Here is an 18206-nt window from a genome sequence, read left to right on the forward strand (position 1 = left end):
TTCCTTTACAACTATGCCTTTTTTATTTATTATCCTTACCTTACTATACTGGCTAGTATTTTCACTACAACACTTAACGTAAGTGGTAAAGAAAGGCATTTTTGTCTTGTTCACGGTTTTAAAGAGAACGCTTCTAATGTTTCACTAGTAAGTGTGATGCTTGCCGAAAGCTTCTGATTGATACCCTTCCACAGATTAAGGAAGTTACCTTCTAATCCCGGCTTGCTAACTTTGTATCAAAGGGCAATGAATTCTATCAAATGCCTTTTCTCCATCTACCGAGTGGATCACTGATTCTGCAACACAGTGAGTCACACACTCGATTTTCTTCCATTACACCTCTCTGTTCCTAAGGAAAGCCCCTCCCAACCCGTGTATCACTACGCGTAATATCGAACATAACCAAGGCCGGGGGTCTAATCCCTTCAGCTCTTTACAACCAAGCCCTTATCACCATGTACTAACCAATGCCGCATTCCAGGAAGGTGATCAAGAAAAGTGTTCAAACGCTTGCCCTATCGATATACTTCTGTCCCTGCTGTCTCCTCATCCACAACGGGAGGGACGTTCTAGTAACCCAGAGCACACAGGCAAGCATCTCCGCCCTCCAGGACGAAAGTGGCGGTTCCCTAACACTCCCGTATTACAGCTCAAACCTCTGCAAAGCTCACTACAGAGCGTGCTGAGAGCACCGCGGAACGGGAGGACTGCGCTGAAAGGATGTTCCCCAAACTCGGGAACCCCCAGAATAAACGCACAACTGAGAACCCGGCACAGTACCGACCTCATCCCTGTGCTTCTGACAGAAGACCAGAAACTGGGATGCCGCATCTCCCTTTCTGCTTCGTGGAGCGGAGGCCGTGGCCTTCTTCCTCCCAGGAGGAGACCCGACTCCTCTCTTGGGGTCGGCCTCTGCCATCTTTTGAGGAGTACTCTGTACTGTCCCAGGGTCACCCGCTCGGTTTTCGGCAGAGCTAGACAGCTTCACTCTCCGCCTTCTCTTGATGGGAACGCCCTCTTCTCGCATGGACTTGGGGTCAGCAGCAGCTTCCTCGGGGACTCCTGAGGGCTCTACCATGGGTCCCAGAGGCGGAGCCTCCACAGGAATGCCTGCCTCCTTAGCTACGTGAGGGTTGAGGTGAAGCTGCTCCCCCACGTAGAGGAAAGTGAACTTGGCCTTCCGCTCCTCCACAGACATGCTTGCAGCTTCTTCTGCTTGAACGATGCCCGTTTCCCACTGGGCCCTCAATTTCCCTGAAATAGGTTTCAACAGCTGAAAAGAGAAACATAAGACACTGTAAATTTCATCATACAAACAAAAAAGTTAACCCACTTTAAAGAAGAATATTTTTAGAATTCCAGACAAATTTAGAAATCAAAAGCTATAAAAACCAATTTACTTGAAGGTTTAGACAGAATTCAGCCCAATGTAATAACTGTTTCTTTAAACCAATTCCAATCCCATTTAACTAATGTAACATATACACTACATAGTATAGATCAGAGATAACATTTCATGTATTTTTATGTATACAAAGAAAAATAAAAATTATAAAAGAAATTATCTGATTATCATCCAATGAGTAAAACGAATAAACTAGGTCTCCAAGGACACTTGTCGTATTCTGTAACACAGCATACTTGGGCAAAATCAAACAATGATAGACATAAATCATTATAATATATCAAGCAACCATAATTTCAAAATAAGGTAATAATTAAGAGTAAAAATTATTTTGGTCTAAAATTATACTTAAGGAACATCTATCACCTTAATTTTCTCAGCTTTCGTGGGTGCCTGCTTGGCACTTTCCTGGCATAATTTTTCAAACTGTCCTTCTCCTTCAAAAGCTACAAGGCTCTTCTCAAATATCCAAGCTCTTTCTGGGGCATCACCAAAGAATTGTACGTGATACTGGCGTGCACTCTTTTTCTGACCTAGTTTTTAAAATAAAATGTTAGAACTTGAAAGTTAGAATTTGGGATCAAATTAGGCAAGTCTATTAATAATTAGTGATATGAAGCTGCTTTGAAGTTGTTTTATTTGGTTCTGTTTCAGTCTGTTAACCTCAAAAAAAGTCCTACCCCAAGCTCCATGTCAAAGAGAAAGGAAACACATTTATGAGGGACTCAGGTAAGATTCAAATTTGACTAGGAAAGAAAGTAAATAAATGCTCTCCTTTATCTCCTCCGTCAAGATCCACTTAAAAAGATTACCAAATAAAGAAAGTAAGAGAGGACATCAGCAAAAGGGCCATTCAACAGAGAGGGTACTAGGCAGCAATGAATGGGATACAGACTGGTGTCAGATGGCCCGGGTTCAAATCCCAACCCCATCACCTACCAGCTGGGCAACCTTGGGCCGGCTACTCACTCACAATGCTCAGAGGGGGAATCAGGGTACCAATGACCTCTGAAGGCAGCCATGAGGCCACAGGGTAACCCCTCAGATGTCCACTGCGGTTCCTCTTAGCAGAAAGGAAAAAGCCACATCCTACAGTGCAGCCAGAAGGGAGATGGGTGAGGAAAGAGACACTTGAACCCAAAATCCAAGAGAGGATCCCAAAATGCCATATTTGGCTGAAGAAGAGTGAGGCTGAAAACAAGCAAGCTGGTTAAAAGGTCAGACCTCTGTGCCAAGTGGAGGGAGAAAGGGGGATCTCCACGGGAGGACCGCCAGGCCCTGTTCCTTCACAGAGAACGTTGGCCAAAAGAAATCCAAGAACACTTTCTACAGAACCAACACATCCAGAGGAAAAATGTCTCCATTGAGTCTTTTGGAGATCCCCCCAACTAAGTGGCCGACGGCCAGCTGGACCCTCTAAAATAAGCTGTCCGTCTCCCCACACACAGGCTGCAGCAGCTCTAAGTGGCGCTCTCTCAAATGCAAACGCAGCATCCAGGACTCCCGGGACCCAGGGAAGCCTCTAGCACAAACAAGCCCAAGATACACAAAAATAAGCAATCTCTGCAGGGCCACACACACACACACACCATGCCAGGAAGAGAGGACACCTGACAAAGAAAATCTCTAGTTTGCTATGTAAAGAAAACAAATAAAAGAGCTATCAGAAACTTTAAAATACAATTATGAAAAAACAAAATCATTAAGAAAGCTTGGAAGGTATGTTAAGAAATCTCCCAGAAAGAAGAAGATTAAGATGAAAAATATCTACTCCTGTCAGAAACCTATAGGATCAATCCAGGAAGGACCATACTCAAGTAACTGTCCTTCTAGAGAGAGAAACAGAGAAAGTTGTCAAAGAATTAACAACACAAGACCACGTCTCAGAACTAAAACAATTCTAAGTGTCTCATCCAATACCCACACCAAGGTACATCTTTGTGACATTTAAGCCATTGAAGGAAGACAGCTTCCATGTTAATGGAAAAGTGTTATAGTACTTCAAGAACAATTCTGGATGCTAGAAGGAAATGATGTAATACCTTCAAAATTCTGAAAAGAATGGTTTTCAACATAAAATTCTACGCTGAGCCAAACCATCAATCAAGTGTGAAGATAGAGAAGTAGCATCCTATGAACCACAAATTTACAACCCATACACACTTTCTTACGATACCAAAAATATATTCCAGCCAAAAAGGAAAACTGACCAAAAGCACAGTGTGGAACCACACAAAACAATGCATGTAACTCAGGAAAGCATCTTTAAGAAGTCTAAGATTACTATAACGCAAAAGGTTAAAAGAGTGCTGGCAGTCCAGACTGAAGCAGGAAAATGGAAAATTCTAGCACAGAGCTCCAGGGGAAGAAAAGATGAGAAAAAAGAAAATTTCCATAGCAAAAGAAAATCTGAGTAGCAAGGAAAGACAATTAAAAAATGAGATCCAGGGAGCAGAAAAGGAAAATGGCAAACACAGGTTTTCACATTTTCCCCCCAACAGAAAAATCTATATAAAAGGAGGAGTTTCAGGGACAGAAAAATAAATAAGGCTGTATAGGCAGCAAAGCAGAGGATTTAAAAGTAAAAGCAGCAGTGCCTGGCTGGCTCAGTCAGTGGAGTATGTGACTCTTGATCTCGGAGTATAGGTTCAAGCTCCATATTGGGCTTAAGAGCCTACTTTTTCAAACAAAACAAAACAAAACAAAACAAAACAAAACAAAAGGCAATAATTAACTCCAGGAAAAGAAAAGGTTGTATAAGAAAGAAAATGCAATTATAGAACACACTTCTCTTTTCACTCAATGATATTTACATAGTCAAAATTATGTGAACATTTATGTTTGATGTAATAAAAACAGCAAGTTAATTATATGCAGAGGATGAAAAGAAATAAGAAATAATGGAAGGGATCACTTTCCATAAGAGGAAATCAACAGAAAATATCTAAATGATAAATCAAAAGTGGTAGTTAATCGGGAGTCTGGGTGGCTCAGTCAGTTAAGCGTGTGACTTCAGCTCAGGTCATGATCTGATGGTTAGCGGGTTCAAGCCCCACGTCGGGCTCTGTGCTGACAGCTCACAGCCTGGAACCTGTTTCAGATTCTGTGCCTCCCCCTCTCTCCCTACCCCTCCACCACTCACATTCTGTTTCTGTTTCAAAAATGAATAAATGCTTAAAAAAATTCTTTTAAATAGTAGTTAATCCAACTATATGACATTCTGAAAACAGCAAAACTATGGAGACAGTAAAAAGATCAGTGTTTGCTGGAGGTTCAGAGGGAAGGAGAGATGAATAGGCAGAGCAGAGGTTCTTCAGGGCAGTGTAACTATTCTGAATGATACTATGATGATGGATATAGGTCATTACACATTTGTCCAAACCCATAGAATACACAACACCAAGTAGGAACCTAATTTAATCTACAGACTTAGGGTGATTGATGTATCACTGTAGGTTCATTGATTATAACAAATGTACCACTCTGGTGGAAGATGTTGATGGGAAGGGAGGCTGTGCATGTGTGTGGGTGGGCTATCTGTACCTTAATTCTTCTGTGAACCTAAAACTGCTCTGAAAAAAATAATAAAGTCTTTAAAAAAAAAATAAAAGTAGTTAAAACTAGAAGAAAATGCTGGAAGTGTTAAAAATACATTAGCCCTAAGGAGGAGACTGGACTATTTTTCACTATTAAACTCTCAATAGAATTTGATTTGTTTGTTAAATGTGCACACTTCTTTGGGGTGTGTGGATGGCTCAGTTGGTTAAGTGTCTGACTTCGGCTCAGGTCATGGTCTCCCAGTTTGTGGGTTCAAGCCCTGTGTCAGGCTCTGTGCTGATAGCTCAGAGCTTGGGGCCTGCTTCAGATTCTGTGTGTGTGTGTGTGTGTGTGTGTCTGCCTCTCCCCCACCATGCTCTGTCTCTCTCAAAAAAATGAACATTAAAAAAAATTTTTTTATGTACGTATACTTTGATTTTACAATAGGTGAGATTCAAAACTATGTTAAGAGATTTGTGACTTCTTCCATTACTTTAATACTTTGAAAGAACTTTCCTTGGTCACGAAAATGACTATAGGCATATGTCACACCATTTGCATAACAAAGAAGGTCTGTTACAGTGCATATAATGAAACAATATGAACTTACATTATTTTCTATCAAAAGTTAATTACACAAAAAAAGACTCCTTACAGAGAAAGTGAAAAAAAAAAAAAAAAGCAGAGAAAAATACTATAGTCTGATCCCAGGTTTGTAAAATAAATATAATTAGTTTTGAAGTTCTTTCCTGCCTAGAAATTTGGTAACAATATAACCCAGTTTTTTTCCTAGTTTTGTGGGTTTCTTTAATCCATATGAATTTCCCTGCTTCAAGAGGTGAATATCTCAGTGTTTTATTTTACCACATAATTAACCAGTTGTCCCACCATTTATTAGTAATTATTTCTTCCTGTGATTTCTGATGTTCATCAATCATGTTCAGTGTGAAAACACTTGTCATTGACTCCCCCTACCCACACAACCTTCTAAAAGAACCTATCCTCCACCAATAACCCAGGTACCTAATTTTGCACTACAATCCTTTTGTCCCCATCATGGCCCATTGGACTCAAGGTGACCCTGACCCTCTGGGCTAGAATGAGCCAGAATCTCTCCAGATTCTGCGAATCCTTTGAGTTGACAGCAGTCACCCATGCATGCAGAATGGACCCCAAAAAGAAACAAGGCTGCTTTGCAGCCGAAGCTCCAGGCAGGAAGAGCAGCAATTTAAAAAAAAAAAAAATGCAGACAAGTGTCTACAGAAGCAAGAATAGAGAACAGGGACAAAATCACAAGGACATGACACCACAGAGTTCCACAGAAAATAAAGGACAAGCATCACCATGCCTGAATTTCCTGGTTTAGTCCCTGGAGGGCACTAGAGCACCAAAACAGGGAAAGCACACACTGACAAAAAATATTAGCCGATTATTTTAACATACCTCTCTCGGTAACTGAAAGAATAAGCCAAAAAGAAAAAATCAGTAAGGAGATCATACTATGAAGCGATATGATCACCCAAGATATGAGAAGGCCACATTACCTATCATATTTTTTGAAAATGCTGGAATTTAGAAATAAAGCAATGAGGGTGACCTTCCGTAACAGAAAATGTGACAAAAATTTTTTCCACAACAGAAAATGACTGGACTCCAGACAGCAGTTATCTGATGAGGAGACTAGTGCGATACGGGCATGCCCTGGACACGGTGAAGCTCTCAGGTGCAAGACAATTGTTCTCTTCATAGTGTGGTATCTAGAAACCTACACTTATCTGCTGTTTCCAACTTGAGTCAGGCCTCAAAGCTGCTCATCCATCTAAGATACCCTGGTAAATAACAGGCCAGACAAGTCTTGCTACTGTGCATCACAAAAATGCTGTCTTAACGTTTGTTTATTTATTTATTTATTTATTTCGAGACGGAGTGTGAGCAGGGGAGGGGCAGAGGCAGAGGGAGAGAGAGAATCCCATGAAGGCTCCGCACCGTCAGCAGAGAGCCCGAATCGGGGCTCGATCCCAGGAACCGTGAGATCACGGCCTGAGCCGGAGTCAAGAATGGCGACGCTCAACCGGCTGAGCCCCCCAGGCGCCCCCGTTACAAACACGCTATTAAGACGTTCATTGACTTAGCTTCTCAAAGGGAATCTACGCTTTCAAAGGAGCCTGGATTGAGCTGTGGTCTAGGAGTGGTATTCTCGTCTGCATGAATGTTGAACACCAGGTTTTTAAATCTGAGTATATTACTAAGATCCAGATTCAACCGCAACTATAAATCCAAGTGTGATAAGTAGAAAAAAAAAAAAAAAAAAGTACGCCTACGCAGAAAAAAGAGAAAACTTGGGGTGGGGTAGGGGTAGGGTGAGGGAGTTGCGCCTCACAGGGAGAAGATCCCCATGCTCAGCCAGCGCCATGCCAGAAGCCATCCTTCCTTCAGGTCCCTGTCCTTCCCCAGTGAGGATGCCTGAGCCCCCAAAGCTTGCCCATGACTCACCATGTCAACCCACCAGGGGCTGCTGCATGCCAAGTGTTCAGAAATCATAAACGGACCCCAAAGTTCCACCCGCAGCCAGGTCTCCGTCCTGCCTGGAGACCTACCTCACACATCCCTGGTGAATTCTCGGTCTCCCACAGCCATGAACACAAGCGGTGCCCACACGTGGGCTTCCACACACCGCCGTCTTCTAAAGGACCCAGCTTTCCTCCCAGGAAATGGCGGACACGGCAGAGTGTAAGTAAGTGTGCATGGAGCGTCTTGTGCGTCTCCACAAGGAAGCCCTCACGGGCTCACTGAGACACATCAAAAGGGCACAGCTGAAAGGGACTTAATGGGACTTCTGCTGGTTAAAATCTGGGACAACTAGGGCATTAAAGAGTAAGGACTGTAATACATAACTAAGTGTTTAGGAAGAAGCTCATTTTCACAGAAAAATGCCACTTAATTAAACACAGGAGGAAGCGGGATAAAAACGGGCAGGTACATTTGCTCAGCCGATGGGTCATAAAGGAGTGGGGAGGGCGTGGGGAAGGGCTGGCGGGGGGACGTGGTGCCCACGTATGGCCACGGGGCACTCACTAGCGACAAAAAAGGACTGCACCTTTCCCCTGGAGAGCTCTGTCAGCCACCAGCGACCGAGAAGTGGGACAGCAGACACCAAGAGCTCCCGAAGCAATTCCACCAGGACACGTGTCCTCATGGTTTCCTCTGACCCCTTTTCCTTTCAGAGGTCACGTGAGCCTCCTATCAGCTGGCAGGAGGGCAGGGCATTCACCTGGGCCCTCCTCCTTCTGAACTACTTTTCAAAAGCACAGTACCGCTCTTCCCAAGGTGATCTGCTTGTAATCGTGAGCGCCCCCTCCCCTGTGTCCCCAAACAACTCCTGGAGGAACGCGCTGCGAGGAGCAGGTACTTGGTGACGGGCCCCACATAAGCCCCCTCCCTCAACACCTGCACGGGACTCCTGAGTCTGATCACAACACGGCAGCACAGTTAAGAACGGGGCTGGGGGCACAGAGCGCTGTGCTGGACCGCGGGGGCCTGAGGAGCCGGGCCAGCTGGTGCAACGCAGGCACCCTATCCAATCCCGAGCGAAGGAAAAACACAGGCACAGGGAAAATCCTGGGGAAGTCCACCCAAGGGCCGTCGTGTCACTGCTGGAGGGCTCCCCTGCATGTAGCTGGTGCTGAGCTGGGCAGGAAGCGGTCCCTGTCCTCAGAAGACCCCGCTGACGTGTACAGGTGAGGCACCAGGAGGCCTGCGCCTACGTTCCCGCGGGCTGGCAGAGAGAGAGTGTTCACAGACAGAGAGAGATGGAACAGGTCAAAAAAAAACATCTAAAGTTCACAAACACAGGTGAGGGTGCATGGGTGCCCAGCATACTGTCCCACTTTGAACTATATGCTCGGAAGGTTTTTAAATAGAAGACGAGCAAGCAGGGACGCCTGGGTGGCTCAGTCAGTTAAGCGTCCAATTTCAGCTCAGGTCACAATCTCACAGTTTGTGGGTTCGAGCCCCGCGTCAGGCTCTGGGCTGACAGCTTGGAGCCTGGAGCCTGCTTTGGATTCTGTGTCTTCCTCTCTCTCTGCCCGTCCCCCACTCATGCTTTCTTTCTCTCTCTCAAAATAAATGAACATTAAAAAAATTTTTTTAATTCTTTTAATGAAAAAAAAAAAAAGCAAGCGAACAATAAATAAAACATTCCACAAAACAAACAAACAAAAGACGAGATGGAACTCAAGTGTGACCCTTCAGCACTGCTGTCAAAGCCAGGCCACATCTGGGGACGTCAAGGCACTAACAATGGCACAAAATTACTTAAATTAAATGACCCAAAACTAGGGCCGTGCAGGGGAAAACAACTGGTCAGACAGGAACGTTTTCAGGAAAGAGCCCTGATTCTGAACGCTCACTACTCAGCACGCTAAGACTTTCCCAAACAAGGGCTGGGATCATTACCCTCCGTTTTCATACAGAGGGAAACGGGGGCTTAAATTAAGTGGTTCACTACCAGACCAAGTTGCTGAGCGGGGCCCCGGCAGGCTAAGTCCAGAGCCCACGCCTCAGCTGGAAGAAGAATGCTCCAACGTCGTAGGCAAAAGAGTAAAAGTCCTGGGCCAGAGTGAAGGCTCTAAGAGTAAAGAAAGAGGAAGTGAGAGATGAATAAAAACGTGCTGTGTCTGCACGTCATTTGGACAGCCTGCTGGAGACTGCGGGAATTCTTTTGCTCTACATCAGGGGGAAGATGTAATGAAATTAAAGCTAATTCATCCCAGTAGCTGGAACAAAGAGACATTCAAAAGCCTCCTTCAGTTACAAGGGTCGGACAAGCTAGGAGCTTCATGTAAACAGAGCAGAAATCCCCAGACACTAAAAAAGAAATTGCTTGTGATGTGCTAGGCAGACCAGAGACGTGGAAGCCATGAAGGCCACACTGACTTTTACTTCAGTTTGCTGTGTGGCCGGCTTGTTTCTTTATTTTGAGAGAGAGAGAGAGAGAGAGAGAGAGAGAGAGAGAGAGAGAGAGAAGGCGGGCGGGGGAGGGAGAGAGAGAGAGAATATGCATGTGTGCACTCAAGCCGGGGCGGGGGGTGGGGAGGGAGAGGACGAGAACGCACACATCCAGTCGAAGCGGGGAGGGGCAGGGGGGAGACAGAGAGAGAACCTCAAGCAGGCCCCACACCCAGCGCAGAGCCGGACTAACATGGGGGCTCACGACTGACCCACCGTGAGATGACGACCCGAGGAGAAATCAAGCCGGACACCTAACCGGCTGAGCCCCCGTGCCGGCGGCTGAGCCCTGAGAAGGGTCCAGCAACGCCACACGTCCGCACCTGTGTGGCCACCCAGCTTCCGTCTCAACTACTTCTTTCCACGCTCCAGGTCTAGATGCCTCCAGGGCGCATCCTGGGGCCCCCGAAGGCTTGTGGAAGAGACCCCCCCCACCAATTCTGGCAAGCTGAGGACGCCAACAGTCCTCCACGGGGCGGGAACCGCAGCCGGCCCGCCACAGCACGTGCTGAGCAGGTGCGCGTCCCCGAGCCTCAAGGCAGAGGCCAACCACCTCCAGGGACAGCAGGCCGGGCACAACTCAGACGGAGGCACTTGCCACCGCAGTGTGGACCTCTTCGTCCTGAGCCCGTCCCCCCCTCCGGTCCGCTGGCCAGGCAGGCGCCCCCATGCCCCTTCCCCAGAGGCCAGCCGGCGTGAGCAGCAGCCCCACCCAGGGCTGCAGCCCGGCAACAGGGGGGCCGCGTCCCGAGTCCCGCCCAGAGGCCACACGAGGCTGACCGGACAACCGCACGAGGAAGCCCGGGAGCCCGCCCGGCCCAGCCCCCGGCTCTAGTCACCCACACTGCGGAAGGGTGCACAGACCTGTGGGGTGCTACCCGGCTCAGCTCCAACCCTGTACTCACCACCTAGCACCTTCTTCAAACTCAAGTCAAACTTTAAAAGAACTTTCCAGAAAAATCTCAAACCATCCAAACTCGTTTTTCGCTCCAGAAACACAAGAGTTTTTATGTTTTGTGAGTTCTCCAATTACTGCTTATGTTAGGATCTGTTCTAATCTGTATCAACACGTTGTATTCTTACCCTGTTCTCCAACTGCTCCGTGCAATAATTTATATTCCCAAGTTTCATGATGCAAAGATCATTTCTGGTTTTTCCTTCTCCCCACAGGCCTAAAAAGTAAACTGGGACATCTTTATAACTCAAACTTAGCATAAAATACGATTTCTGGGGTGGCACCTGGTGGCTCAGTCAGTTGAGCACCTGACTTAGGCTCAGGTCATGATCTCACGGTTTGTGGGTTCGAGCCCTGTCAATTGTGCTGAGAGCACAGAGCCCACTTTGGATCCTCTGTCCCCCTTTTTCTGTACCTCCCCCACTTGTATTCTTTCTCTCTCTCTTTCTCTCAAAAATAAACAGTTTTAGGGGTGCCTGGGTGGCTCAGTCGGTTAAGCATCCGACTTTGGCTTAGGTCACGATCTCGCAGTCTGTGAGTTTGAGCCCCGCATCAGGCTCTGTGCTGACAGGGGCAACCCGGAGCTTGCTTGGGATTCTGTGTCTCCCTCTCTCTGCCCCTCCCCAACTCACACTTTCACTCAAAAAATAAACATTAAAAAAAATAAAAAGTTTTAAAAATGCTATATCTGAAAATCACGCTGAAACAAGCAATCATTATATATCTAAAACGATAATAAATTAACATAAAACCTGAAAAGCAACATAAAGCCACGACCACTCCTCAATTAATAATACTAATTCAATCAGGTAAGGTAAATGTCTGAGTTGGATATAAAAAGAAATGGCAATGTGTTACATCCAAATCAAGTATTAACGTTGCAAAAATGAACCACAGTAAATTCAGCAACAAAAAAACCAAAATCTGATTCACATATGGGCAAAGGGCTAGTACAGACACTTCTGCAGGGACATACAAATGGCCAATAAGCATGTGAACAGATGCTCAGCATCACTAATCCTGAGGGCACTGCAAACCAAAACCACAAAAAGGAGACAGACAACGGAACGGTGGGCGCCGGGGGCCAGGAGGGGCAGGAATGGGGGTTAGCGTTTAACGGGCACAGAGGCCCAGACCCGTAAGGTGAGTGAGCTCTGGCACGGATGGTGGAGACGGTCGTACAATGCTGTGAACGTGTTCAATACCACTCAACTGCACACTTAAAAAATGGTTAAGGTGGTCAATTTTATGTTATGTGTATTTTAGCACAATTTTTTAAAATAGGAAAACAAAAAAAGAACCACCACAGTAGGGCCGTTTAAGGAAAGGTAAGAAAAAAGTTTGGAGATTAGAAAGATTAAGTGCAAAAAGAGAAAGACGGAAAAACAGTCCATAAACACAATACCTTTAAGTTTGGTGTAGTTGTGAAGGAGTGGGTCAGCGGAAACCATGCACGGCCACCAAGGGTAACCGGACACTTTGGACCACACCAAGTCGCCAACACTGTATTTCAACAGGTGGTCTTTGTCTCTGCCAGTATTTGGACAGGACTCTTTCTTAGCCGCAACCTGAAAATGAACAACAAAATACATACTAACAATCTAAGTACCCCTAAATCCAATCTTCTATCCAAAGATTACGCAGGCTAGAGGTTTCTGTTTCTCTCTCTCTCTCTCTCTCTCTCTCTCTCTCTCTCTCTCTCTCTCTCTCTCTCACACACACACACACACACACACACACACACACACACACACACACAAGGAGAGTGCTTCCCCTGCTATCACTTCATCAAACCGCACACAGTAGGTACCCGACTATGAAGGGCCCTACATAGCTCTATTTCCTTGGTGTGGTGGGTGGTCTTTAATGGTGCTTTACTCAGCTAGTCAAATAAGTTATTTTCGTGGAAGCGTGGATCCATACTTTGACCCTCCCGTGCCCCTCAGCCATGTGTCTGTCAGTTCTCGGGAGCACTTGTGTCACCCAGCACAAAAGGACCCAGGGTGGCAAGAACCTCAGGAGGGCTTGGCAACAAGTCTCAGCTCCATTGTGATCTGGGTCCTAGGGGTCTCTGAGCCTCCATTTCTCTTCCTGAGAACATGAGTCACTTAGGAGCTGGAGGCCTGACCGGGGCCACGGCCATCCCACTCCTCTCTCAGTCCCTCCAGTGGGACAAGCAAGGTCAGCATGGCTCCTGGCCTCCTCCTGAGTGTCACTTCCCGAGCCTTCTCCTAGAGCTCTACATACCTGGGCAAGTTGCTGAATTTGTTTGGGCCTCAGTTTCCTCGTCTGTAAACCAAGGATAAGGGCTCTGAGATCTCACTGTGTGTTATGAGGACCCGTGCGCACAGTGCTAAGGGCTGGCACACAGCTGCTACGTGCTGGCTCTCCGATTAGCCCACAGCACCCCAGCTTTGCATTTTCGTGTCCTCTAAGCCACGTGAGAGCCCCATGTGGAGGATCACCACCCCACTCTGAAGATGAGAGTCAAAACTCAGGTATTTACCCAAGTTTATCAAAACCGACTGGCAGAGCAGGAGTAACTTGCACCAGCCTCTTCCCTATGAACGAGCGAGGAGGTCCCCCACAACCACGCGAACTTCAGACCCTCGTTGCATCAGCCCTGCTCGCTAAATTCATCTATTTTTTTAAAAAATTCACCGTTGCAATACATCAGCAAGAGCCAAACAGCTCCTGAGCACTCACTTTTCTAAACCTTAAAAAATCTTCATTATTTTAACGATTTCAAGGGAATTTTGAACATTCTCCCCTTTGTCTGTGGAAACTGTAAATAAAATTCCTCAAGTGTAATTTTAAACTAAATACTCCAACCTCGGTGATGATACCAACCCAAAGTGGTTTCAGGCTCCCTCTCCCTACCCCTGCAAGTGGGCCTGGAGCTTCGACTAAAGACCGAAGGACCCCAGGCCCCTTCCAGCCTCTGTTCACATAGACCACAGACACCGTCAGCCCTTGGCACCCTCCCTGGTCCCTTCTGCCAAGGCCGAGGCTCCTTGGCCGTTTACATGGCTTATACTCGTTTCAGCAGCGGGCCATCGCAGTGCCACTTTGAGACACGGTGGCAGAAACCCCTACAGTCCTTCATCACAAGCAGGGGTTTCCACCTGTCTTTCATGACTGAGCACCTGCTCACACGTGTTCAAGTGCTGGGCTCCGCACTGGGAACCAAGAGCGTGAAGGCACAAGGCAGACCCAGTCCTCAAGGAGGCGGACCGTCTGCGGGCCCACCGGGCAGAGGAGACAAGAGTGGATGGCAAGCCACGTGGAAGGACAGGAGCCCCCCTGCACCGCCCCCCCCATCCCCCATGGCACCAGGAAGCCAGATCCCAGCACCCCTCGTCGTTCCCTGTCGTCAGGCTGAGTCCTGGAGGTCAAGGGGTGTGGAACTGGCCAGACCTGGGTCTAGAAACTGGTTTTACCTCTTTTTATCCATTTCACTCCCGAACACTTAGTCAAGTCCCTAGCGTCACAACTGGCTCTGAGGGCGGGCCACTGTGAGACTTAACACAGGGTCGCCTGCGGCCAGGGGCCGAGCCACAGCCCGGCTCCCTTGTCAGCCCGGTGCACCCAGGGCGAGGGGGCACACTCTCCTCGGCTGCGCCCGGCGTCCCACGCCCAGAAGGGGCCTGGCCGGCGGCGCGGCTGCTGCGCTCGACCCACCCGGGCCACGCCTCCTCACAGGCACCTTTTTGTCAGAAGGACTCGAGATCCTGGACACCAGCGCTGCTTCAACAAGACCGTGCTCCAGCAAGGAGTCGTACTTTATGCTCCGCTTCCTGTTCCTTCTGGCCTTATTTTCCGGTTTTTGTCCGTGTTCTTCCGACTGGGACACGGCAGCAGCGCCGTCCCCGCAAATCGAAGATTCAAAGAGAGGTTTCCCGTTCATGTACGTTTTGGTGATCTTCAGCTTAATCTCCGGAGAGCCGTTTTTGATGGGGGTGGTGCTGGGCGGCGTCCCGAGCGCCTTCACTTCCTGGGACTCAAAGCGCAGTCTGGCATCATGAGCACCAGGCTCGCCATTAAATACACGGGACGTCAGGTCCTTCAGCTTCTCGGATGGGATAAAGGGAAGTGCGTCGTGGCCGTTGAACTTCTGCATGACCCCCTCCTGTAGACTGGTCGAGAGCTGGGCTTTGCTGAGGAACACGGAACATTCACGATTCACTTCACAGTTCTGGGTCTTCCCGTTCGTGCTGCCGAGGGTCTCCGGTGCCTGCTTCATCTTGACACACTTCGCAATCTTCTCTACAGAAAGAGGACCCTTTTGATGCTAAACTGCATTCAGCCCAGACGCTCCGTATCTAGAGCACTACAGTGTTAGAAAAACAAAAAGAAAAAGAAACATCACGTTTAGAACCTAACAGAAGTATCCTGACACCTCTACGGCTTTGTGTGGTTTATCGTGAGACCATGTATGACGTTTACATAATCCCTCGGTCATAGGAGGCAGCTCCAGTATCACAGAAATGAGACAGAGTCACAAAATGATAAAGTGGAAACGAAAGGGAAAGGGGGAAGGGGGAAGGAAAAGGAAGGGGGAAGGGGGAAGGGGGAAGGGGGAAGGGGGAAGGGGGAAGGGGGAAGGGGGAAGGGAAAAGGAAGGGGGAAGGGGGAAGGGAAAAGGAAGGGGGAAGGGGGAAGGAAGGGGGAAGGGGGAAGGAAGGGGGAAGGGGGAAGGAAGGGGGAAGGGGGAAGGGGGAAGGGAAGGGGAAGGGGAAGGGGGAAGGGGGAAGGGGAAGGGGGAAGGGAAGGGGAAGGGGAAGGGGGAAGGGGGAAGGGGAAGGGGGAAGGGGGAAGGGGGAAGGGGGAAGGGGGAAGGGGGAAGGGGGAAGGGGGAAGGGAAAAGGAAGGGGGAAGGGGGAAGGGGGAAGGGGGAAGGGAAAAGGAAGGGGGAAGGGGGAAGGGGGAAGGGGGAAGGGGGAAGGGGGAAGGGGGAAGGGGGAAGGGGGAAGGGGGAAGGAAAAGGAAGGGGGAAGGGGAAGGGGGAAGGGGGAAGGGGGAAGGGGGAAGGGAAAAGGAAGGGGGAAGGGGGAAGGGAAGGGGGAAGGGGGAAGGGGGAAGGGGGAAGGGAAAAGGAAGGGGGAAGGGGGAAGGAAGGGGGAAGGGGGAAGGAAGGGGGAAGGGGGAAGGGGGAAGGGAAGGGGAAGGGGAAGGGGGAAGGGGGAAGGGGAAGGGGGAAGGGAAGGGGAAGGGGAAGGGGGAAGGGGGAAGGGAAAAGGAAGGGGGAAGGGGGAAGGGGGAAGGGGGAAGGGGGAAGGGGGAAGGGGGAAGGGAAAAGGAAGGGGGAAGGGGGAAGGGGGAAGGGGGAAGGGAAGGGGAAGGGGAAGGGGGAAGGGGGAAGGGGGAAGGGGGAAGGGAAAAGGAAGGGGGAAGGGGGAAGGGAAGGGGGAAGGGGGAAGGGGGAAGGGGGAAGGGAAAAGGAAGGGGGAAGGGGGAAGGGGGAAGGGAAAAGGAAGGGGGAAGGGAAGGGGGAAGGGGGAAGGGAAGGGAAAGGGGGAAGGGGGAAGGGGGGAAGGGGGAAGGGAAGGGGAAGGAACCACTTTTAAGGGGGAGAACACAAAAGTCAGGCCAGGAGACACAAGCCATGCCACCACGAGCCAGCAGTGTGGCTGTGACAAGTGGCTCATCGGCCCCGTGGCGGTGAATGCTGGTACCTGAGGTGGCTGGCACAGAGACAGGCCGGCCTTTGCAAAAGGGTAAGAGGGAAGGGCTCAGAAACCAAACCGATCGTCTGGGCACGGCTGAGGGGGGACTCCCAGGCAGAGGTTCGGCAAATGCCCAAGGGTACTGCTCAGCACAGCCGAAAACGAGATGTCCCAATGCCCGGCCCATCGTTAGTTCCAGACTGACGATGGGGGGAAGCCAAACATCAAGAGTAACAAAGTGAGAAGACAGCCCAAGTCAGGTGTGCTTTATGCTCAGGCCAGTCATCTGATCTCTGTCCTCCACCCCTCCCTGCCCAGGCCCAAATTAAGGGCTGATGACAAGAAGCATCGTAGTAATGGTGCCTTCTATTCAGCTGCCTCCTGGAGAGTCACTACCAAGGTCAACACTGCTGAGCCATGACGTACTTTCGCACCGTGCCGTTCGGGCCGCTGGGGGACCCACGAGCATCAGGAAGACCCCTCAGGCTGCCTGTGACGATGAGGTCTTTGCTGCAGGACTGCAGTCCCCACGTGGGGACACCCAGTGACGGCATCCAAGCCCAAAAGGCAGCCAGGATCAAGGAACAGGCGGGCACCGCTTCACCAAGAGTGCACCGGGACCCTCCGAGAAGGCAGCACAGCGGCAGGGGCGGCAGGGAAAAGCCAAGTGCGCGACAGTGCACACACCAGAGAGGTCCACACGTGCACGGCAGCCGCTCCCCATGCTGCCCGAGGACAAACGTCTGGAACCGATTTTTATTGTTACCACTGGGGAGCTGCTACAGACGTCAACTGGGGAGGGGGCAAGAAGCCCACTAAATGCCCTTCTCCGCACAGGACAGCCCCTACGACACAGGATCATCTGGCCAAACACGCCGACGGTGCTGTGGTGGCGAGACCTCCAGTGCAGCAAGAGGGCTTGTGGCCTCCGGGGCTTCCACCCAGACCTCGCAGGAGACACAGGAAAGAAGAGCAAACTTAACAGGCCAAGACCCGGCTCGGCTTCACGCACACCGGACGGCCTGCTGACACCAGGAGACGTGGGAGCGCACGCGGTTTCGCTCACGCAACGCTTTTCTAAAGGCAAATGATTCCAGCTCATGTCAGACCGAAATGGGCAAAAACATAAAAAAACAGGGATGCCTGGTTGGCTCAGTCAGTAGAGCACATGACTCTTAACCTCAGGGTGGGGAGTTCAAGCCCCACATTGGGAACGGAGCCTACTTAAAAAAATAATTACGGGGGCACCTGGGGGGCTCAGTCAGTTGAGCGCCTGACTTTGGCTCAGGTCATGATCTCACGGTTCAGTTTGTGGGTTCGAGCCCCACGTCGGGCTCTGTGCTGACAGCTCGGAGCCTGGAGTCTGCTTTGGATTCTGTGTCTCTCTGTCTCTCTCTCTGTCCCTCCCCTGCTCGTGCTCTCTCAAAAATCAACGTTAAAATTTTTTTTTAATTATGTAACATATGTATATATGTCACAATTACTTGAAGACACGAAGAGAGACAAAAGCAGGAAGAAAATAAATGGGACTCTGCTCCTCAAAGAAAGGAACAGTGCTGGGCGAACGTCCTGGCTTCTAGTTTCGTGCCTAAGGAGGGTCTGAGAGGACCCCTGGAACACCCTACAAGAAGGAAGA

General features: G+C 49.2%; 1 protein-coding gene across 3 annotated transcripts in view; it reads right to left on the reverse strand.

Moving 5' to 3' along the window:
- Positions 1–18206, reverse strand: part of NSD2 (nuclear receptor binding SET domain protein 2) — an 88094-nt gene that overhangs the window by 43260 nt on the left and 26628 nt on the right. For 2 of the 3 annotated variants that reach the window (XM_086705627.1, XM_086705629.1), the window contains exons 1-4: positions 14611–15195; positions 12310–12472; positions 1772–1938; positions 785–1273 (exon numbers count right to left, since the gene is read on the reverse strand). In XM_086705627.1, the coding sequence (XP_086561753.1) occupies positions 785–1273; positions 1772–1938; positions 12310–12472; positions 14611–15147 (1356 nt within the window). In that variant the 5' untranslated portion in view covers positions 15148–15195. Of the gene's footprint in view, positions 1–784; positions 1274–1771; positions 1939–12309; positions 12473–14610; positions 15235–18206 lie in introns of those variants that run through there. The other variant, XM_086705626.1, reaches the window with a different exon arrangement.

The sequence above is a fragment of the Puma concolor genome, chromosome B1, assembly GCF_028749965.1.
Source record: "Puma concolor isolate L17-30 chromosome B1, mPumCon1.1.hap2, whole genome shotgun sequence".
Classification (NCBI taxonomy): domain Eukaryota; kingdom Metazoa; phylum Chordata; class Mammalia; order Carnivora; family Felidae; genus Puma; species Puma concolor.